This window comes from Gopherus evgoodei, chromosome 4, assembly GCF_007399415.2.
Source record: "Gopherus evgoodei ecotype Sinaloan lineage chromosome 4, rGopEvg1_v1.p, whole genome shotgun sequence".
Lineage (NCBI taxonomy): Eukaryota > Metazoa > Chordata > Testudines > Testudinidae > Gopherus > Gopherus evgoodei.
This window is the reverse complement of record NC_044325.1, coordinates 149,308,105-149,331,989: the sequence shown is the minus strand read 5'-3', so window position 1 is coordinate 149,331,989 and position 23,885 is coordinate 149,308,105. Positions and strand designations below refer to the sequence as shown.

Here is a 23,885-nt window from a genome sequence, read left to right as displayed (position 1 = left end):
CCTTCAGACTCTGCAGTCTGGGGTCTGTCTTTTGTGAGAACAAGTCCTGTCCATCAAATGGCAAGTCTTATATGGTATGTTGAAGTTCAGGTGGCAAGCCGGACACTTGAAACCATGATATACGTCGCAAGGCTATTCCAGAGGCGACCATCCTAGCCGCCGAGTCGGCAGCATCTAGCGAGGCCTGTACGGAGGTCCGCGCAACTCTCTTCCCCTCCTCCAGGAGTGCTGTAAATTCCTGGCAGGAGTCCTGCGGGACCAACTCTGTAAACTTCCCTACCGCCTCCCAGGTGTTATAGTTGTACCTACTCAGGAGGGCTTGTTGGTTCGCAACCCTGAGTTGGAGGCCTCCCATGGAATATATTTTCCGTCCCAACAAATCCATTCACATGGCTTCCCTAGATTTAGGCACAGGAGCTTGTTGGCCGTGGCGCTCCCGTTCACTGACGGACTGTACAACCAATTAACAGGGAGGGGGATGCACATAGAGGTACTCATACCCCTTGGAGGGCACCATGCACTTCCATTCGACCCCTCTGGCTGTGGGTGGAATGGATGCTGGGGATTGCCAGATGGTGTCTGCACTAGCCTGGATGGAACGGATGAAGGGGAGAGCCACTCTGGTTGGTGTCTCCGCAGACAAAATGTTTATCACCAGGTCCTCCACCTCTGGAACCTCCTCTACCGGTAAGTTAATATTCTGGGCAACACGCCGCAGAAGGTCCTGGTGTGACCTGAGGTCAATCGGAGGTGGGCCCAACGATGATGTCCCCGCTACTGCCTCATCCGGAGAAGAGGAGGATGACAGCCAAGGGACGAGTGGCTCCTGCACTGACTCCTGATCCTGGGGGACCTCCGGAGCCGTAAGATCGTGCGGTTCCGGTGCGTGGGTACTGGTTTCCTCTGTACCAGCCGGGGGAGGTCTGCTTACAGTGGCCTCTGGCACGCGGTGCTCTGAGTGACCGGAGCATGATGGGCCAGCCGGTTCGCCTTGGGCTTGATGATAAGCCCAAGGTGTCCAAAAGGACCACTGATGAAGTCCGTGGTCCGGGCCATGGGTATGCGTCTCCAAATCCCCATAGGAAGCACTGTCCGCATGGGATGAGGTGGATGGGTGACGAGAAGGCCACGGGGGAGCTGAGGCCGATTGGATCAGGTCTCTGCGTCTAGTCGATCCTTCTCTATGTGGTACAGGAGAACGGTACCGGGAGTCGTATCAGTGCCGAGAGTGGGACCGGGACCTGTGACCAGCACGGTGCCGGGAGGTCGACCGGTGCCTTGAATCTCCGTGCCGAGATTGGCTGCGAGAGGTACGGCGGTGCTGGGATCTGGACCGGTGCTGAGAGTACCGAGACGGTGACCGGGATCTCAAGCGGTGCCGCAAGTATGACTGTACCGAGATGGAGCATGGTACCGGGACTGCGAGCGGCGTCGGGATCAGGATCGATGGCGGGACCGAGAGTGCCTGCGGGACCTGGATCGTGACCGGCGACGTTTGATGGTACCAGGTGAAGATGGCTTCATCATGGCAGGCTTGCCCAATGATTGAACACCCCGCACCGGTGGTGCCAGAGGCTGAGGCAGCTCTGGCTCCGTCAAGGCAATCAGTTCTCGTGCTGTGGAGAAAGTCTCCGGCGTAGAGGGCACGACAAGCTCGACCACAGTGTGTGCTGGGGAGCTGATAGGCACCAGACTCAACGGCTCTTGTGAGACCAGAATCAACAGTGCAGAGGTCTGCGGTGCCGCGGCAGTTGGCGGTGCCGGGCGGTCCGACTTGGTAGTACGCTCTGACTGCGGCATACAGGGGCCTCAGGAGTCTTATGCCTCTTGCTCCTTGGGGAGAGGGAGCGGTGCCGGGCAGAAGCTTGGGCCGGTGAAGGCTGGTGCCGAGGAGCCTTTACTATAGCCGTGCATTCCTGCACGGAGGAGGCACTTGTCCCCAGTGCTGCAGACAGTGCCGAAGATGGAGGAGTTAGAGCTGCCTCCATCAAAAGTTGCTTCAGGCGAATGTCCCGTTCCTTTTTTGTCCAGGGCTTGAAAGCCTTGCAAATTCGGCACTTGTCCGCGAGGTGGGATTCGCCCAAACACTTTAAACAGGAGTCGTGCGGGTCTCCTGTGGGCATCGGCCTATGACAGGCCGCGCAGGGTTTGAAGCCCAGTGAACTGGGCATGGGCCCCGGTATCGGGTGAGGAGAAGGGGCTAAGCCCCGATCTTCTTTAACTATATACAAAAACTACTACAATAACTACTAAAACAAAGTTAACTGGAACTATAGAAAATCTAACTATATACACAATAACTATATAAACGAGCGAATAGCTAGGGAGGTGGGGATCAGCTAAGCCACGCTCCACTGTTCCAACGACCGACACGAGCGGTAAGAAGGAACTGAGGGACGGATGGGCTGGCAGGGGTATATATCAAGCGCCATAGCGGCGCCACTCCAGGGGGCACCCTGCCGGCCCACCGAGTGTTGCTAGGGTAAAAGTCTTCCAATGAATGTGCACACAGCGCGCACACACCTAACTGGAATGGTTATGAGCAAGCACTCGAAGAATGTATATTATTATACTTAATATTTGTGTGTGTTTTATGTTTAAATTAAATTAATTATGTTAAATGAAATAGCAACAATGAAAAATCCTTAAACAGGTAGGGCCAGATTTTCAAAGGTATTTAGACATCTAACCTGCTTAGGGGCTTTAAAAAAAGACACCATTAGGCATGTATCTGCATCTTTAGATGCTTAAAACAGCTAGCCAAATTCAGACTGGAAACACAATAAAAACCAGGCACTTTAGTTTTACTTCAAGATAAACTAGAGAGGTTAGCATTATACTTCCATCTGGCATTGACCTCACCTAGTTTACCTTGCAGTAAAACCAAAGTGCCCTATTTTTACTGCGTGCTTATATCAAGATAGCTTTAGTTATCCCAAGGTAAAACAACTTTTTCAGCAGTAAAGACAAGGCCAGAGAATGCATGACACACACAGCTCACCCAGTGTCAACATTAGCACCAGTGCTTTCACAGCAGAAGGAATAGCAGCAAATAATATTTGTCATTTATAAAAGCAAGAAAGCATATGGGTACCAGGGGCTTTTTGTTACAGAATCTTGGCTTACATCCACTGGAGCATATTTCATTAATGGAAGGCTTATAGTTCCATAACTTTAAATGAAATGGGAACTGAAAAGACAACCAGTGACCGTTTTGGCAAAAATAAGACGGTTACTCACCTTTGTAACTGTTGTTCTTCGAGATGTGTTGCTCATATCCATTCCAGTTAGGTGTACGCGCCGCGCGTGCACATTCGTCGGAAAACTTTTACCCTAGCCACTCAGTGGGCCGGCAGGTCGCCCCCTAGAGTGGCGCCACCATGGCGCTCCATATATACTCCTGCCGGCCCACCCGCTCCTCAGTTCCTTCTTGCCGGCTACTCCGACAGTGGGGAAGGAGGGCGGGTGCGGAATGGATATGAGCAACACATCTCGAAGAACAACAGTTACAAAGGTGAGTAACCGTCTTTTCTTCTTCGAGTGATTGCTCATATCCATTCCAGTTAGGTGAATCCCAAGCCTTACAAAGGCGGTGGGGTCGGAGTGAAATATGGCAGAATAAAACTGCCGAGCCAGAGGCTACAGCCTCCCTTGACTGCTGAACCAGGGCATACTGCGAAGCAAAGGTAAGGACCGAGGACCAATGGAGCTTCGCGACAGGTCTCGTGGGTAGAAACACGAGCCAGCAAGGCGGCAGATGAAGCCTGAGCCCTGGTAGAATGCACGGTGATGTGGCTTGGTGAAATATGAGCCAAATCAGAACAAGTGGGGATGTCCGCCATCACCCAAGATGAGATCCTCTGAGAGGAAAACAAGCAAGCCCTCCCTTTGGCCCGCTACCGGGGCAGAGCTGGGGCACCTTAGGAAATGATTCTGTCAGCACAAGATAATGCGAGCACTCCACAGATGTCCAAGGAGTGCAAAGGTTATGCCCATTGCGTTGAGCTGTGGGTAACATGAAAGGCCAAAACACCTTAGGGAGGAAAGCCGGGTGCGGTCACAACTGCACCTTGTCTTTGTGGAACCTTCGTAAGAGCTCTGATCTCAGAGACCCGTCTGGCCAAGACTAGGTTGAGGCCCCAGGGCGGGGCTGGGCGGCGCACCCGAGGGTGCAAGCGCTCCAAGCCCTTGAGGGACCTCGAACCCATAGAGCGTGGGACACTGAACGTCCATCTTAGCCTGCTGGAAGGTAGGGACGGCTGCTGAGCGTATCCTCAGCGATGATACCGCCAGATCCTGCCGCTAAAGGCCAGAGGCAGGCCAGAAAGAGGGGATCGAGACCTCAGCAGGAGCAAGATCGAGCGTACTGCAGCTGTAAAGGAAACGCTTCCACCTGGCTCGGTACGTTGACCAGGTGGAAGGCTGCCTGTCACCCCAACTCAGGTACGCAGGAGCCACCGTGAGGCGAAGAGGCTGCAGGTCCGAGTGACGAAGCCTGTCATTGCCCTGAGTGATGAGGTCTGGGCTGACAGGCCGAGCAACGTGGTATGTCAGTGCTGCCTGGACCACTCTGGAGTGATCATGATGACGCACGCTCCGCCCCTGCGGAATTTGAGCAGGACGTAACGAACCAGTGGGAACAGCGGGAAGGCATAATGCAGTTGGCCGTTCCACGGTATCAGGAATGCGTCCAAGATCGATTCCGAGGAGAGACCTTGGAAGGAGCAGGACACCTGGCATTTCCTGCACTCGCGGTGAGCGAACAGGTCTGTGTGAGGAACCATTTCCACTTCCGGAAAGCGGGACGCCTCACATGGGGCAGAGTGATGACTCGTAAGACAGGAAAGACCTGCTGAGTCAAAGAGATAAGACGTTCCGAACGCCTGGGAGAAAGGACGTCGCCAGCTCCATCGAGCGGGCCATGCAAAAGACCCGGAAATGGATGGCCTCCTGACAAAAAAGGGGGGAGGACTATGTCCCCCCTGAATGCTTATGAAGCACCTGGCCATTGTGTTGGCTGTAAACACCGAGATACAACGGCCTCGCAGCTGCCGCTGGAACCCCTGGCACGCCAGGCGGACTACTCTGATTTTTGGGGCATTAATGAGGAATGCCAGCTCTCTAGAAGACCGAAGGCCTTAAGCTCGGAGGTGACCATGAGCACTCGAGCAGAGAGATGATGCGTCCGCCGTCAGGGGCAGTGAGGGCTGGGGCGGATGAAACCGCATCCTGTCCACACCAAGGAGGGGGTTAGCCACCACTCTAGGGAGCCTAAGGCGTTCGAGGGAACGGTGACTACCATGACCATTGGCTCCCTGTCCAAGCGGTACGCCGAGGTGGGCCAGACTTGGAGAGGACGGAGGCGGAGCTTGGCGTGTTTGGTTACAAACTTGCGGGCAACCATGGACCCAGGAGACTGAGACAAGAACGAGCTGAGGTCGTTGGGAAAGCCTTCAGACCTCAGATGATTGATGCCATCGCCTAAAACCGCAGTTGCGATAAGCAGGCTCCGGCTAGGTAGGAGACCAAGATAGCCCCTAGGAAGCCCAACCTCTGCGTGGGAACCAGAGTGGATTGCTCTATAGTAATCATCAGGCCTTGATCTGTGAATAAGACCGTGACGATGCCCACGGCTGAGTGGGTTGTGTGTCAGAGTCTCCTCGGATAAGCGAATCGTCCCAATACGGAAAAACGCATATCCGACATAGCTACGGTAGGCGGCGACTATGGCCGTAAACCGGGAGTATTCACCGCTGGCTATAAAGGGGAGGCATCTCCCATGCGGAGGGAAGATGGCATTGCAAAAGTACGCGTCCTTCCTATCCAGGGCGGCATAGTAGCCCCCCGGAGGCAAGGATGGAATAATGGTTCCCAGGGATACCATGCAGAACTTCAACCTTATCCCAAACCGGTTGAGTCCATGCAGGACCAGGAAGGTCTGACCTGTGGTCGAGTGGGGGACTAGGGCATAACGGGAGTAAAACCGCTAGCCCCTTTTGTCCGCTGAAGGGGGACAGGGCTGGAGCAATTTTAAGGTGGTACCTATGCTCCATCGTGCGCAGGACCCAGCGACCTAAAAGTAACTGGGGCCATGCCAGGAGAAAGCGGGATCAGGATCCCGTCCTGCGACTGGTACACCGCCCTCCGGTGAACCTTGGAAGGTCCGTCTTTGGTCCCAGTGGTAATTGCGAGGGACCTCGACTTTGGCTTTTTAGGGGGCCTGACGTTTGTCTGCGACCACCTTGGCCTTGCCGTTTTCCAGAGTTCTGCCTCTGGCTAGGCACAGAGTATGGCGGCTGGGGCCATAAAGGCCTGCGTTTGGTCGCAGGCGTATACATGCTGAGACGCATTAGGACCCTATTGTCCAGCAGGCTTCGCAGTCTGGGGCTGTCTCTGCCGCGAAGATGCCTTTACCAACAAAGGGTAAATCCTTTCCCCCGTCCTCCAAGACGGCAGCGAACTCTAGGTGGGAGGTTCGAGGGAGAAACTCCTCCACCCAGGTGCTATAAGTATCGCAGCTAAGCAAGGCTTGTTGCTTCGCACCCCAGAGGTGCAGGGCCCCTGCAGAGTACACCTTGCATTCGCCAAGGCTCTTTCCGCTTCGGGGCTGGCGCCCGCTGGCCATGATATCAGGATCGTGGTCCTGAGCATAAAATCCGCGCATATGGGGTGACACGGATGCGTGTCCGGACGGCCATGGAGGTACTAAAAGAGGGCACGGGCCGAGTCCCTGACTCACTCGGACCGTGCCCAACTCGGCACCGGGGACCGGCATCGGGAGGCGTATCGGTACCTGGAACGAGATCCAGACCCGCAACCAGAACGGTGTCGGGAGGTCGACCGAGATCTCGAGGCTCGGAGAAGAGCTACAGGAGTCAAGGTACCTGCCCCGGTGCCAGATGTCGGAACGGTGCCGATAGCGGGTCGGCGAACGGGATACCGACCGGTGCAGTGAGTGTGACCCGTACCGAGGAAAACAGTACCGGGACTGCCAGTGGTGTCCGGTGTGCCGACAGGACTTGGCGCGTCTGCGGGACCGTGATCATAGACGGTGCCGCTCTGCTGTACTGACAGGGGACAGTCCCTTGAAGAGACTGTATTACCCGTACCGGCGGTGCCCGGGTCAGGCAGCACTGACTCCGTCATGGCACTGAGAGCCCTCGCCGTTGGTAACATCTCCGGCGCGCAGGGAACAGCAGGCTCAACCACAGTGCGTACTGGGGAGCTGTCAGGCACCGGATTCGACGGCCCTCGTGGGGCCGGGATCCATGGTACCGAGGTCATCAGAGCTTCGGTAGGTGCCGGTGCCGGGAGAACCGAGTTAGATAAGCCGTCTGGCTGGGGTGCCGTCAGCACTGAAGCAGCGGGAGTAATACGCTCAACCACGGCGCGTGCCGGGGAGCCGTCGGACACCGGATTCTACGGCCCTTGCGGGACCGGGATCGACGGTGCCGAAGCAGGTGTCGGTGCCGGGCGATCCGACTTAGACTAGCCCTCTGGCCGCGGTGCCGTGGGCACGGAAGCAGCCGGAGAAGTAGCTCGACCACGGCGCGCGCCGGGGAGCTGTCAGGCACCGGATACTATGGCCCTTGCGGGACCGGGATCGACGGTGCCGACGTCATCGGTGCCGCAGCAGGTGTCGGTGCCGGGCGATCCGACGTAGACGAGCTCTGGCTGCGGTGCCGTTGGCACGGAAGCAGCCGGAGCAATACGCTCAACCACGGCGCGTGCCGGGGAGCCGTCAGGCACCGGATACTATGGCCCTTGCGGGACCGGGATCGACGGTGCCGACGTCATCGGTGCCGCAGCAGGTGTCGGTGCCGGGCGATCCGACGTAGACGAGCTCTGGCTGCGGTGCCGTTGGCACGGAAGCAGCCGGAGCAATACGCTCAACCACGGCGCGTGCCGGGGAGCCGTCAGGCACCGGATTCTACGGCCCGTGTGGGACCGGGATCGACGGTGCCGACGCCATCGGTGCCGCAGCAGGTGTCGGTGCCGGGCGATCCGACGTAGACGAGCCCTCAGGCTGCGGTGCCGTTGGCACGGAAGCAGCCGGAGCAAACGCTCAACCACGGCGCGTGCCGGGGAGCCGTCAGGCACCGGATTCCACGGCCCTTGTGGGACCGGGATCGACGGTGACGACGTCATCGGTGCCGTAGCAGGCGTCGGCGCCGGGCGATCCGACTAGACGAGCTCTCTGGCTGCGGTGCCGCTGGCACGGAAGCAGCAGGAGCAATACGCTCAACCACGGCGCGTGCCGGGGAGCCGTCAGGCACCGGATTCTACGGCCCTTATGGGACCGGGATCGACGGTGACGACGTCATCGGTGCCGTAGTAGGTGTCAGCGCATGGCGATCCGACTAGACGAGCTCTCTGGCTGCGGTGCCGCTGGCACGGAAGCAGCAGGAGCAATACGCTCAACCACGGCGCGTGCCGGGGAGCCGTCAGGCACCGGATTCTACGGCCCTCGTGGGACCGGGATCGACGGTGCCGACGTCGTCGGCGCCGGGCGAGCCATCTTAGACGAGCTGTCTAGCTGTGGTGCAGCTGACACAGAAGCAGCAGGAGCAGTAAGCTCTACCACGGCGCGAGCCGGGGAGCTGCCAGGCACCGGATTCCCTGGTCCTGGGGGACTGGAATCGACGGAGCCGAAGTCATCGGTGCCTCTGCAGGCCGGATAACGCAACTGAGGCGAGCTCTCTGGCTGCGATGCAGGTGGCACGGAAGTAGCGGGAGCAGGGGGCTCAACCACGGCGCGTGCCGGGGAGCCGCCAGGCACCAGCAGGAATCGTAGACTCTCTCGACCTCGGAAGAAGGGAACGGTGCCGAGTCGACATCGGTGCCGGCGACGGTCGGTGCCGGAAGGCCTTGGTGGTACCGGCGGGGTCCGGTGCCGAGGAGGCGCTTCTGCCCGCCGCTTGAACATCGCTCCGCGCCCAAGGTGGAGGGGCAAGTGAAAGTCCCGCACCTTTTTGTTCTCGGCTTAAAAGCCTTGCAAATGGGGCACTTATCTGTCAAGTGTGATTCTTCAAACAGGAGTCATGTAGATCTCTCTTCGGCCGCGGCTTCTGGTAAGCCGGGCCCCTTTTGAAAATCTGGTGAGCCATGCATGGCTCCGGCACTGGGCTCATGGAAGGGCTACTTCCTGAACCCCGCTAACTAAACTAACCATGTTAGCAAAGGAAAAACGTATAACCATACAAATATATATATATAAAAGTGTTATAACTGCATAATTATATACGAGAAAACGAGTAGCTAGGGAAGTGGAGGTCAGCTAAGCCGCGCTCCACTGTTCCAACGACCGACACGGGCGGTAAGAAGGAACTGAGGAGCGGGTGGGCCGGCAGGAGTATATATGGAGCGCCATGGTGGCGCCACTCTAGGGGGCGACCTGCCGGCCCACTGAGTGGCTAGGGTAAAAGTTTTCCGACGAATGTGCACGCGCGGCGCGTACACCTAACTGGAATGGATATGAGCAATCACTCGAAGAAGAACTGCTTGTTAATCTTGCCACAGTGTATAATTAGAGAGAATCTTCAGAGCTACTGATGACATTGTAACAAGCCAAAGAATCCTTTGTACTGGCACATTATCCTACAAATAAATCTGGAAATCTTCTAATATATTTATTTAACTTACAATAGGGATGGATTAGTGAGAAAGTCCCCAGAATAATTAAGAAATATTTCCCTTTCAATGCTCTTTATCTCTAGTCCTTTTGTTTTGTATCGTTTTGTCTTCTACTGACTATAGCAATGGTGACAAATGCAAATGAGACTACACTTTCAACACCAGCAACTTATTTTTGGATAATAAATTTGATAATTCATTTTATCAGAATTTTTCATTGGTAATTAGGGTCACTTACTGAAAACATGTAATTATTTAGTATCTGCAGGTACAATGGGGTTATAGTTTTCAAACTGTGCCTATTTCTAGTTGGTGAGATGCTTTAGAGATCAGGTTCAGAAAGGCTATGTCCTCCCGAGAACTGGTTAGGTGGATTAAGTTCACGAAATAAAAAGTAGTATAACAAATGTATCATGTGTATGTACTTCAGGTATAAATTAGCTGAGTTAAAGGAAGTGAATCGCAAATATGCCTAATAAATTGATGTCAACAGAATCACTAATATAAATTTGAATTAGAAAGCCATTGACAGAGAATCATCCAAATATTTCTTTCTATAGCTAACACATACAAGCACTGAGAAAATGACAGCTAGAGATATGCCTGTGCTGCTTATACTTCCTGCAGATAATGGTACAATAATATAATTTTCTTGAATTCCTGACTAAATGGATACAAATAAACCCATAGTCCCATGTAATAATAGTAATATTTTTGTACTTACTATAACATCTTTCATGGACTATTGAAAGGGCAGCTGGCTGGCAATTAAGGATTTAATAAAATCCTGTGTTAAAATGACACATCTGAGTGGTCTCTCATTCAGGTCTTGACTGAGAAAATATTCCATTAAAACATGTGAAGATTTGTCAAAGTACTTCTACATTTATCATACCCCCTCTTTTTTAATGCCATTCACCCAAAACAACCTAGCATTCTTTCAGTGTTTTCTGGTACTTCTATTCCTTTATTTAAGGTTATTTTATTAATACTCTGATCAGCTTGACAATTTGTTAGAAACAGATAATTTCTACCACTTTACTACTTGAAGAATGTACAAATCAAAACACAGATTATAAAGTAGTAGATTCGCTAATTTTTCATTTACTATTTTTCATTTGCCTCCTATGCTATTTGGATTACTGCCTGGAACAATGATGGTTGTTTATATTTCCATTTTTACTTTAATATATATAGTCAATCCACAGATACACAAAACAGTAGTACAACGTGACTACATCTTTGCCCAGTGAAGATTTTAGGTCTTGTGATTTGCTTGAATATGCTACATTTCTCCCCACAGTACTTTAATAATGTTTAATAATGCTTTCAATATTTTACAGCTGACATATACACTACTCCAGATGACACACTGATGATATCAGGAGGACTATATGATGCACCAAGGGTTTATAACCCCAATATGACTGTACTGGATGATGATGAGCTTCAACCTGAATACTTACCATTTGGCGCCAGATCTGGGAAGTTCAGACTTGAAATTTTATCTGGTGAAAATTATAAAGGACTTTCCCCAACCTTTGATAGATTTCAGTCACCAACACAACACTCATAATGTAGTAATAATGACAGTAGTATAGAGCAATCTCTTTAATTAGTTGTCATATTAGTTTTTAAGTAGCATTTTATTACAATATTAATAATTATACTAGCTCTTAATCAATAGACCTGAATCCACTTCCCAAAGGAGGCAAGTATTGTTATCCACATATTAATAATGGGGAAACTGAATCACAGAGAGGTGAAGTGACTCGCCTAAGGTATGCAGGGATATAACAAAAACATAAAATTAGTAAAGTTTAAACATGGATTTTAAATCTTAATCTTACTGCTGCAAAATTATTATATGCATGGATTTATAACTGGGTCATAAAAGAGCCAGGCCAACCACTATTCTTAGTTCCCTAGCAAGCTCAGTGAGTAATTAAGGTTCACATTTTTAGAACGGTCTCTGAAATTAGGTATCTCTGTTGTTGAATAGATCAAAAATGGCAGCACTCAAAACTATCTCTTGTCTGTTTTGAAATGAAATGGTAATTAATAGCAGATACTCGGAGCCCTAGGTGAAATCTGGACTGCATTAAAGTCAATGGCAAAACTAATGCAGCCAGGATTTCACATTTTATATTTAAGGGTGGAGGGGATTAATTTTTTTGTTGCAAAGCAGCTACAGATGTATCAATACTAATACCCATATCCATAGGTGGTTTTGACTGTCAACAAACTAACTGATTGAAGGGAAATAGTTCATTTTGAGTCAAAGCCCACATACATGGCTCTAAAAAATTAATTAATGTATTTGGCAAAGGTTAAAAGAGAATTTTACAGTATTTAGAGAGATTAGTCACTAGGAAACTGCTGCTGTCTGTGTTATAAGAGGGTCTGTGCATTGCTTTCTAATATATCTGTTAAAAAATATACATACTGAAAAAAACTAGAGTAGAACACAATATTCCGTATGTCAAGTCACTACTTTCCTGTAAAAAAAAAAAAAACCTGTCTGCAAATGACCCTGACTACTCAAAAGCTGGGACACTCCCTATATTCCAGTCACAACATTCTGAAGATATTTTGTACATCTTTTAAATCCCCTTCTGTTAAATGTTTATCTGCTTCAGCTTTATGCACTGGAACAGTTATAATGACATAAGCATCATTGCTCAATAGGCAATATATCAGGACCAAAGTTTGCAGCCTAATTTCTAGACAGAGTGAAATGATGATCCCAGTGAAGTCAGTGTGAGTTTTGATTAACTGAAGACAATAGCAGTATCTTGCCTGCCACTCAGACCCATAACCCATGTGTTGTATTTGATCCAAACCTGTCTCTAGGTCCTCAAAACAAGGCTATGTCTAAAACTTGCAGATTCTTTCTGCCTAACGTTTCTAAGAGCTAGTCTACACTGGCAACACTAAACTGCTGCCGCGGCAGTGCTTTAACGTGGCTTGTATGGACCCAGCGCTCTAAAAAAAAAAAAAATCTCAATAAGACCTGAACGAGAAAGTTGCAGCGCTGTAAATTGCCCGTGTAGAGAAGCCCTAAGACACAGCCTTTCCTACTCACCTTCACAGCTAAAACTCTTGTCTCGGCTCTCATCATCTTAAATCACAGTTACTGCAAGAGCCTTCTCTCTGGCCCTGCCCTGCTCACATGGATTCAGAATGCTTCGACAAAGATCATTTTCCTAGCCCTTCACTTTCACTATGTCAACTCTCTCTTTGCATGCCTCCATTGGCTCCTCCTTCTCTAAAGCATCAAAGAAAGGCTACTTGTCTATACTTCATAGCCTATCACCACCCTACAAGGGAGGTGGCAAAGTTTGCAGATGATACAAAATTACTCTAGATAGTGAAGTTCAAAGCTGACTGCAAAGAATTATAAAGGGATCTCATAAACCTGGGTGCCTGGGCAACAAAATGGCAGATGAAATTCAGTGTTGATAAATGCAAAGAAATGCACACTGGAAAATATAATCCCAACTATACATACAAAAATGATGGGTTCTAAACTAGCTGTTACCACTCAAGAAAGACATCTTGGAGTCATTGTTCAGATAGTTTTCTGAAGCCATTTACTTGATGTGCAGCAGCAGCAGTCAAAAAAGCTAACAATGTTAGGAATCATTAGGAAAGGGATAGATAGTACGACAGAAAATATCATAATGCCACTTTATCAATTCATGGTACACCAATACCTTAAATACTGCATGCAATTCTGGTCATCCCATCACAAAGAAGATATATTAGAATTGGGAAAAATACAAAGAAGGACAACAAAAATGATTAGGGGTATGGAACAGCTTCCATCTGAGAAGAAATTCAAAAGACTGGGACTGTCAGCTTGTAAAAGAGATGACTAAGGGCGGATATGATAGAAGTTTATAAAATCATGAATGGTGTGCAGAAAGTGAATAAGGAAGTGTTATTTACCTCTTCGCATAACACAAGACTCAAGGGTCAACACATGAACCAGGCCACAGATTTAAAAAAAAAAACATAAGGAAGTACTTCTCCATACATGCACAGTTAATCTGTGGAATTTATTACCAAGGAATTCTGTGAAGGCCAAAAGTACAGCTGGGTTCAAAAAAGAATTAGATAAATTCATGGGGGATAGGTCCATCAATAGTTATTAACCAAGATGTTCAGGAACTCAGCCCCATGCTCTAGGTGTCCCTAAACCGTTAGCTGCTAGAAGCTAGGACTGGACAACAGGGGATGGATCACTCAATAAACTGTTCTGCCTTGTTCACTCTCTCTGAAACATCTGGCACTGGCTACTGTCAGAAGACAGAGCTAAAATGGACCATTGGTGTAACCCAGTATGGTGATTCTTATGTACTTATCTCTCATCCACTATTGATATGTTGGTTCCCGCCTCTGATCAACCTATGATACCAGCCTCCATAACCCACTTGTTAAATTTTCAAACAAGCACCTCTATGCTTTCTCCCATTCTGCTCCTCAGTTGGGGAGTGGGGAGCTCCCCATAAACATCCACAAACTATTGAATTATCTTTTCAAGCCTTCCTTAGACTCCTTTTTTAGGCAATACAAAAAAAACCTAAAACCCCAAACAAGCAATACAAAAAACTGACAATTAGGTTGCTGATGTGCTGAGACTACCATCTATCATGCTGACCATGTACTCCTCTGTTTGCTTTTCTCCATCTATTTCTTGTTTTATACTTAGATTATAAACTATTTGGAGCAGGGACCATCTTTTTGTTCCGTGATTGTACACTGCCTGGCACAATGGAGTCCTAGTTCATGACTAATGATCCTAAGTGCTATGCTAATACAAACAAACAAAAACTAATAATAATAATTTCTAGACTAGTGAAATTCTGGTGCCAATGAAATCAATGGGATTTTTGCAATTAACTTCTATGGGGCCAAGGTTTCATCCAAAGATTTTTATTTTCCTTGATATTTGTGGATCTATTTACATTCAGAGATCAAATTAGGATAATTCTCTGCTACCTGAATATGAACATTTTTGCTTTAAGACTTGTTTAGTGCTAACTTGACTACTGATGAGCTCATCATTTTATAGTAAGCATTTAGCCAGGAGGTGCCTCTCCTGGAACTGACACCTCCTATCTATTATTGGGAGTGGACTACATCCACCCCGATCGAATTGGCCCTGTCAACACTGGTTCTCCATTTGTGAGGTAACTCCCTTCTCTTCATGTGTCATTATATAATGCCTGCATCTGTAATTTTCACTCCATGCATCTGAAGAAGTGAGGTTTTTTACCCACAAAAGCTTATGCCCAAATAAATCTGTTAGTCTTTAAGGTGCCACTGGACTCCTTGTTATTTAGCCTAACACTTTCTCGAACTTTTTTTAGATTAACTGTTTAATGACATTTGGAAAGTGTGTTTTCAGTAATCTGAAAGAACAAGTTTACATATGGCATTTATTATAAAACTAGATTCCTAAAAAGCAAAAGAAATAAGATTTGAATCAATATTGTTAGAAGTTCAACACTTAAATGTTTCAATACTGTTACAAACTGAAAACCAGGCTAATGCCTCAACCAACTACTTTAAAAGAATATTTGTAAAGAATACATCAAAAGAACAAAAAAGAAGAAGTGAATTCAAATATAAGTATTCAACTGAATGTAGTTCAACAATCTCAATAAAAATAAAACAATACTCTTATGGATAAAATACTGCAAAAGTGACAGTAAACTTTAAAAGAACAAAAACTGATTTTAAATGACTAAACAATTTTGCAACATATTTTTCCATTTTAACACACTATACATTATTTTTTCCTATCAATTTTCAAAACATAAATGGGCCAAATTTATTCCCAGGTTTATGTTGTTTTATGATGGTGTAAACCCAATGTGAAGAGTCCTCCAGAGGACTGTGTGGTGGAACAAAGTAACCACAATGAAATCAACAGGAGTTCCACAAATATAGCACTTCCAGGATTTAGCCCTAAACTAGTAATATGCTGCAAGTGCTAACTGTGTAGGATTAATAAATTCTACTGCAAAAGATTTTATATTAACAGAAAATTCCTAACTGATTGCTCAGTTTTAATTTTAGGCAAAGAGTTTTTCAGCTTCTTTTATTTTTTTTTTCCTATCCATTTTAGAAACTGCAGTCCATCCAGTCTCTCGCATCTTTCTCATAGCTGTAAGTTTCAGTGCAGCACCAGTAGATTTTATGGTTGATGGAGTTGATATCTAAGAATGAAAATAAAACTATCAATTTATTTTTGTAACCAAATCTTTCAAGTATGTAGTTTGATCTGAAGTAAAGTTAAGAAGATACCTTTTTCGGTGTCATGACACATAAGCGAGAAGCTTGAGGACAATTTTTGTACAGCTTTTTAAACATTTCTTCCTCTGAGACTATGCTCTTAAATTAAAAAGAAAATTACATAATCAAAGACATAATAAACTATATATGTTTTCTATGTTACTATATTTATTAACATTCAGTCATGAAAAAAGAATGTTCAAAAACTACTATACATCTTGATGAATTCAACAACATTCAGTCAAATGCCAGAGATATTAGAATTTAGTGCAATTGCAATGATTAACTGAATATATAATGTTTCTGTAGACATGCCCTGATCATGTTCTAGAGTTATTATGTACACATAAACTAACAATCTGAGTTACTTCTTAAATATACATACGCATACATATTTTTATTTTGTACAGTATATGATACCCTGAATGGCAGGCACACATTCTGAGATACAGCGAAGAGTGTACACAGAATAAACAGTGATAGACGCTATACATTCTGAAATTTTTACCAGGAGGTCATTGTGTTCTGAGCTATCTGAGTGAGTATCCAGCTCTAAAAGCACTTTTCTTTTTTTCTTCATGTCTTCTTCTGAAAGTGGATTCGTGCTTTCTCTTTGCAATTTATATTTTGGAGGAGTCTTCACAGTATATGTCTGGGGGAGAAAAAAACCCAAAATATTTAAGATTATGTTGTTACACTAATTTCATAAATGGAGAACCAAATCCAGAGCAGAGTACAGAGTCTGAGTTGTATCATGATTTGTGGAACTGGAGTCAGAGGGCCCATGTTTTCCTGGTCTCTCCTCCATAACAGGTACTCCTGTAAGGACACAGATATTAGTGAGACAGAGTGGACTAAAGGAGTTGTCAGGGTGTCACAGAGTCCCCGGGCGATGCTCTGGAACTGCTCCCCACCAAGCCAGGCAGGACTTTGGGGAGCCTCCTCTCCCTTGGAGCAGACTGTCTCCAGGGCAAGAAGCTCACACGGCTTCATCTCCTGGGTCTCTCCTTGGAGCATTCAGCATATGAAGGGGACAAAGGTGTTGACCTTTCCCCTCCCTTACCTAGCTCAGGTTACAGGCCCTGGCATCGTCCATCCCCTAAAGTCCTCCCCTGCTCTCCCACTCCCCACACAGACAGTCCCTACTGCATCACATCGTGCACTTCGCACAGCAAGTCCATCCAGGCGGGGTCCTGGGGAAGCCACAGGCTCCTGCACACCCACTTCACGGTCAGACGTGACTCTCAGCCAGCCAGTAAAACAGAGGTTTATTTGATGACAGGAAGACAGTCTAAAACAGAGCTTGTAGGTACAGAGAACCGGACCCCTCAGCCGGATCCATTTTGGGGGGCAGTGAGCCAGACACCCATGTCTGCACTTCACTCCTCGTCCCTAGCCAGCTCCAGACTGAAAACCTCCTCCAGCCCCTCCTTTCTGGCCTTTGTCTCTTTCCGAGCCAGCAGGCCATCTGATTTCTTTGTCTCCAACACCTTAAGTTGGCACCTTTGCAGGGGAGGGGCTGGGGTGAAAGTAACTTACGGGACTTACCGGTACTTCTGGAGTCCTGAGGGGAGCGTGGCCTCAACCGGAAGAGGCGGTGCCTCTCAAGATTTAAAGGCCCTAAGGCACCGTCTGTGGCTGGGAGCCCCAGGGCCTTTAAATCAACCAGGGGCTCCCAGCTGAAAAGGTGTTTGGGAGCCCCCGGGGCTCAGGGGCAAATTAAAGGGCCCAGGGCTCCAGACACCGTGGAGAACCCCGAGCTTTGCCGGACTGAGGCCGGGATTTAAAGGACCCAGAGCTCCTGCCGCTGTGGGGAGCCCTGAGCCCTTTAAATCCCGGCCCCAGCCCGTCCGCCAGAGCTGCGGGCAGGATTTAAAGGGCTCTGGGCTGCCCGCAGCAGCGGGGAGCTCTGAGCCCTTTAAATCCGGACCCCAACCCAGCCGCTGGAGCTGCGGCAGGAATTCAAAGGGGTCTGGGCTGCCCGCAGCTGCAGGGAGCTCTGAGCCCTTTAAATCCGGGCCCCAGCTCCAGCCAACAGAGCCGCGGGCGACATTCAAAGGGCTCTGGGCTGCTCGCAGCAGCGGGGAGCTCTGAGCCCTTTCAATCCCCGCCGTGGAAGCTGGTGCGGTCTGGCACGGTGTATTGGCTCTTGCCGGTATGCCATACTGGACCGTACTGGCTTACTTTCACCTCTGGGAGTGGCCCAGGCCATCAGTTGCTAGGAGACAGAGTGCACACTGGCCCTTTGCTCTGCAGCAAGCATACACCCTTATTCCACCACCCAGATACTTAAGAACTGCATAGGGGACACTGAGGCACCAACACAGTATTCAGAGAAAACATTAAGAACATTCCCAGTTCATCACAGAGGAGCACAGTGGCACAAAGGTCATATGAGGTGACTATGCCAAGGGGACAAGTGATCTGAAGAACAACAGCCATCTGTGAACCAGGAGACACAACACCCGGAGCGAATCTATAGTAATACATAAATTATCACATAATACAATGACAGAGAACTATCCAGAGGCCACACCAAGAGGGCAGAGACTCAAAAGAGAGCGAGTTTGCTAGACTTGTTAACAGGAAGACAGATATAGGTCACTTCTGGTGTGGTTGCCTCTTGAGGAGACCAAACTATCTCAAAGACTATGCAACCAGCAGATTCTGTGGTAAAGACAAGACTCCAGCTTGACTATGTGCTAGCAACTTCTGGTTCAGGGGATACAGAGTAGGGGTCTTGGCATCAATTATTTGTTTTTTAATTATTATATTAAAATGTTGTGCAAAATAGGAACGATTAATCATAATAAGTGGAACTGGAATCAGAGGGCCCATGTTCCCTGCAGGATTGTTATGGAGAGGTGTAACAGGGTCCATGACCTGCCTCTCTTCCTGGGGCCCACTTGGGGCCCCCTATAAGGCTCAGAGAAGTTTCAGGGTTGTGCAACACCTGTGTCTTTATTTACTTAAGGTTATCCCACCACCAATGTCTGTCTATATACAAGCTTTACAGGATTAGTCACCTCCTTTACAGGCAGTCAGCCTTCAGCTAGGAGGCCTCCACTTCCCTTCCTGATTGACTTCTCCCTAGCTGCCCCCTGCCTTCAGGCTCCCTCCCAGCCTTTATAGCCCTAAGCTTGTCAGGCCAGCAGGTATTGCCAATCCTCAGGCCAGCATCAGGTTTTTCCCATTAGCTCCAATCTGCTTCCCTTGATTGGCGCTGACTGGGCAGGGGCTAATTAGGTGCTTTTGTACCAGCATCCTGCTACAAGGAGATACCAGGAAAACAAGGCTGGAAGCAATGAGGTCATGTGGACAGATCAGTGCTTAGGGTTTAATAGACAAGTAGAGAGCTCTCCAGAAAGATCTGAGCCCAGCGAAGGCTGCCAAAGACCAGGTGCTTGGCTGGCTGGATAGAGTAGCAGCAGGACCATGAAAAGGTCAGTGTGGGCAGGCTGAGCCTGGGGTACTGAGCTCAGGACCTGGCCAGATCAGGAGAGACTACCAAGATGGGAGGGCTGCTAAAAAGGACACTAGCTGAGGTTACCAAGATGGGCCCTAGCTGGGTGGTTGAAAAAGGCAGTGCCTCAGGGAAGAAGCCTTAGAGCTATAGCCCCATACCAGGGGTGAGAAACTTGGACTGTGTACCCCGGAAGGGGGGACAGCTTGTGTGGCTTGAGCTGCCGAAGACCAGCCAAGAGAACTGGCGGCCAGGGAGGTGCTTGTGAGGGCAGGCACCAGCCTGATGTAAGACCAAAAAAGAAAAGCAGGCTTACACCTAACCAAGAGAAAGGAGGCCATCCATGAGAGATGGGTGCCCCTCCATGAAAAGAACGGTGTTTGCAGGCACTATTGGCCAAAGAAAAGGGGGTGCCCATGAAAGATGGGTGCTGACCCTGTTACAGCTCCATAGAGAGTCTTTTGGTTGGTTAAATGATCATTAGAACTGAAATCACTGATAATCAGGTCTAAGTGCTTAGACCTGCAGTTGAGTATGTGGGGCTCTCGTGTCCTCGATCAACACTTCAAAATGCTTGTCTGGAAGTGGATGGTTGAGACGTCGATGATTGCTCTGGGGCTTGTTGGCATCTCATTGGACATTGTTTGCAGTGCTGGTCATAATCTCTTTGAGGTTGTGCATACGGAGAAGCATTGGGTATAAAATCTGCCATGTTTCTTTTTGTTCTCAGGGGCATATATTCCTAGGGTTTTTAATGTGGCATGGGAATCCTTGAGTGCATGTAAAGTTGCATCTGTGCCTTCCGCAACAGTTTTTGACCTTTGAAAGGTAAGTCCTCTACTGTTGCCTGAACTTCCTTGGGGAAGTCTAAAAGATGGAGCCAGGACATCCTCCACATGACTATGGATGTGGCGATGGAGCGGGGGCTGCCATGTCAACAGAGTCCAAGGAAGCCTGTAAGGTTGTTCTGGCAATGAAGGAGCCCTCTGTTATGTTAGCTTTATATTGTTATTTTTTATCTGTTGGAAGATGGTCAATAAAAGTTGTAATTTGTGCAAAAATGTTGTGTGTGTACTTAGCAGACTATTCGGTGTTACTGGCCATGTGAAACTGAAGGGTCGCTGAGGAACAGGACCTGCCAAAGAGGTCTAGGAGATTCCAATCTTTATCATAAGGGGTGGTCCTAGCCAGATGTTGCTTTCCCCTTTGAATAACCGCCTCCCCCACCAATGAATTAGGGGCAGGGTGAGTGAACAAAAACTTGGCTCCCTTAGCTAGGACATAGTACTTCCTGTCTGATCTTTTTCAAGAAGGTGGAGCTGTAGCTGGTGTCTGCCAGACAGTTTTTGCTGGGTCCATAATGGCAGCATTGATGGGTAGTGCAATCTTGGCAATAGGAAATGTATGGAGAACATCTGTCAGTTTATGCTGTGTCTCCGGCAGCTCTGCCAAGGGAATGTCGAGGGAGTCAGCCACTTATTTAAATAATTCCTGGAAGGATTTAAAGTCATTGCCTGATGTAGGTGGAGGAGGCATTATTGTTTCATCAGGAGACGAAGAGGAAATGTGGGTGGGTGGGATGGTGTCGCCATCTGGTGACTCTTCAATTGCTTCTGCTTCCTCCTCGAGAGCTTCTGGGGAGGCTGGGGAAGAAGGTGAAGGTGATATCTGTGATCTTGGTGTTCTGGACCTGGAAGGGTTGGAGGGCTGCATGTTCTGGGTTCTGTATAACACCCAGGGGTCCCAATATGGCCAGTTCAGTAGGAGGACTGTGGGGGATGCACCCATTGCGGAGGTTGCCACGCTATGTCCTGCTGTTGTGAGGGTCCAGGTTTGGGAGAGCAATGGTGAGAGGTATACATTCCTGCCCCAACTTCCTTCTCCTTCTCACTGGAGAGAGGAGGGGCTGAGTGAGCAGGTGTATTAGTAAGGCTTGGCTCTGGTCTAGCTGGGGTACCGTCAGTACCAAAGAGAGGTGTTCTTAGAGTAGACGTGATGAAGAAGTCTGCCTGGCTAACAAACTGCTGCAGCATGGGTATGCTCGGTGCCAACAGAAGAGGAAAGCTTTGGTTCGAAATCACTGTGATTGCTGCCGGTGCTGTAGACTTGCTGCAATGTATTGGTGCAGCAGGTGGCACCATTGCACTGCTCGGTGCCAAGGTAGCAGGCTTAGCTTTATTAAGTGTGCCTGTCTTAAAGCTAGTCTGCTCCTTGGGCCATCCCAGTGCCTCTCAGTCCAGAGCTCTCGGTGCCGACAGTACTGGAGCAGATTTGGTGGTCACAGATCACCTTTACTGAGGTGATTCTAACTGAGGTGAGGATTGAGACCGCTTTTTTGTGGCTTTCTGTGGGACTGGGCCCTTTACAGCTGTTTTTGAAGAGGATCCCATGTCCAATGCTGCTGCGGGTGAGTGATAGCGGGAAGGGGTCCTGTGCTCAGGATCAGAAGCAGGTTAAAGGGATTTCTCCATCATCATAAGTTTTAACTGGAGATCCCTAGCTTTCCTAGTCCTCGCTGTCAGCTTTTTAAAGTGGTGGCACTTCTGTGCGATGTCTCGCTTTACCAGACAACGGACACACTGCGAGTGACCATCTGAGACTGGTATTGACAGTCTACAGGTCAGACAGAATTTAAAACTTGGAGAAAAGACGGTTACTCACCTTTGTAACTGTTGTTCTTCGAGATGTGTTGCTCATATCCATTCCAGTTAGGTGTACGCGCCGCGCGTGCACATTCGTCGGAAAACTTTTACCCTAGCAACTCAGTGGGCCGGCAGGTTGCCCCCTAGAGTGGCGCCACCATGGCGCTCCATATATACTCCTGCCGGCCCACCCGCTCCTCAGTTCCTTCTTGCCGGCTACTCCGACAGTGGGGAAGGAGGGCGGGTGTGGAATGGATATGAGCAACACATCTCGAAGAACAACAGTTACAAAGGTGAGTAACCGTCTTTTCTTCTTCGAGTGATTGCTCATATCCATTCCAGTTAGGTGAATCCCAAGCCTTACAAAGGCGGTGGGGTCGGAGTGAAATGTGGCAGAATAAAACTGCCGAGCCAGAGGCTACAGCCTCTCTTGACTGCTGAACCAGGGCATACTGCGAAGCAAAGGTAAGGACCGAGGACCAATGGAGCTTCGCGACAGGTCTCGTGGGTAGAAACACGAGCCAGCAAGGCGGCAGATGAAGCCTGAGCCCTGGTAGAATGCACGGTGATGTGGCTTGGTGAAATATGAGCCAAATCAGAACAAGTGGGGATGTCCGCCATCACCCAAGATGAGATCCTCTGAGAGGAAAACAAGCAAGCCCTCCCTTTGGCCCGCTACCGGGGCAGAGCTGGGGCACCTTAGGAAATGATTCTGTCAGCACAAGATAATGCGAGCACTCCACAGATGTCCAAGGAGTGCAAAGGTTATGCCCATTGCGTTGAGCTGCGGGTAACATGAAAGGCCAAAACACCTTAGGGAGGAAAGCCGGGTGCGGTCGCAACTGCACCTTGTCTTTGTGGAACCTTCGTAAGAGCTCTGATCTCAGAGACCCGTCTGGCCAAGACTAGGTTGAGGCCCCAGGGCGGGGCTGGGCGGCGCACCCGAGGGTGCAAGCGCTCCAAGCCCTTGAGGGACCTCGAACCCATAGAGCGTGGGACACTGAACGTCCATCTTAGCCTGCTGGAAGGTAGGGACGGCTGCTGAGAGTATCCTCAGCGATGATACCGCCAGATCCTGCCGCTGAAGGCCAGAGGCAGGCCAGATAGAGGGGATCGAGACCTCAGCAGGAGCAAGATCGAGCGTACTGCAGCTGTAAAGGAAACGCTTCCACCTGGCTCGGTACGTTGACCAGGTGGAAGGCTGCCTGTCACCCCAACTCAGGTACGCAGGAGCCACCGTGAGGCGAAGAGGCTGCAGGTCCGAGTGACGAAGCCTGTCATTGCCCTGAGTGATGAGGTCTGGGCTGACAGGCCGAGCAACGTGGTATGTCAGTGCTGCCTGGACCACTCTGGAGTGATCATGATGACGCACGCTCCGCCCCTGCGGAATTTGAGCAGGACGTAACGAACCAGTGGGAACAGCGGGAAGGCATAATGCAGTTGGCCGTTCCACGGTATCAGGAATGCGTCCAAGATCGATTCCGAGGAGAGACCTTGGAAGGAGCAGGACACCTGGCATTTCCTGCACTCGCGGTGAGCGAACAGGTCTGTGTGAGGAACCATTTCCACTTCCGGAAAGCGGGACGCCTCACATGGGGCAGAGTGATGACTCGTAAGACAGGAAAGACCTGCTGAGTCAAAGAGATAAGACGTTCCGAACGCCTGGGAGAAAGGACGTCGCCAGCTCCATCGAGCGGGCCATGCAAAAGACCCGGAAATGGATGGCCTCCTGACAAAAAAGGGGGGAGGACTATGTCCCCCCTGAATGCTTATGAAGCACCTGGCCATTGTGTTGGCTGTAAACACCGAGATACAACGGCCTCGCAGCTGCCGCTGGAACCCCT

General features: G+C 49.2%; 2 protein-coding genes across 4 annotated transcripts in view; one reads left to right on the top strand and one right to left on the bottom strand.

Annotated features, from left to right (window-relative positions):
- LOC115651632 overlaps positions 1–12,287 on the top strand; it is a 28,016-nt gene extending 15,729 nt beyond the window's left edge. For all 3 annotated transcript variants that reach the window (XM_030562723.1, XM_030562722.1, XM_030562724.1), the window contains exon 4: positions 10,977–12,287. In XM_030562723.1, the coding sequence (XP_030418583.1) occupies positions 10,977–11,209 (233 nt within the window). In that variant the 3' untranslated portion in view covers positions 11,210–12,287. The remainder of the gene's footprint in view (positions 1–10,976) is intronic.
- Positions 12,288–15,394: 3,107 nt separating this feature from the next.
- The window catches only part of SYCP1 (synaptonemal complex protein 1), a 71,405-nt gene continuing 62,914 nt past the window's right edge, over positions 15,395–23,885 (bottom strand). The window contains 3 exon segments of the mRNA XM_030561805.1: positions 15,395–15,860; positions 15,949–16,035; positions 16,445–16,588. Coding sequence (XP_030417665.1) covers positions 15,717–15,860; positions 15,949–16,035; positions 16,445–16,588 — 375 coding nt within the window. The 3' untranslated portion in view covers positions 15,395–15,716.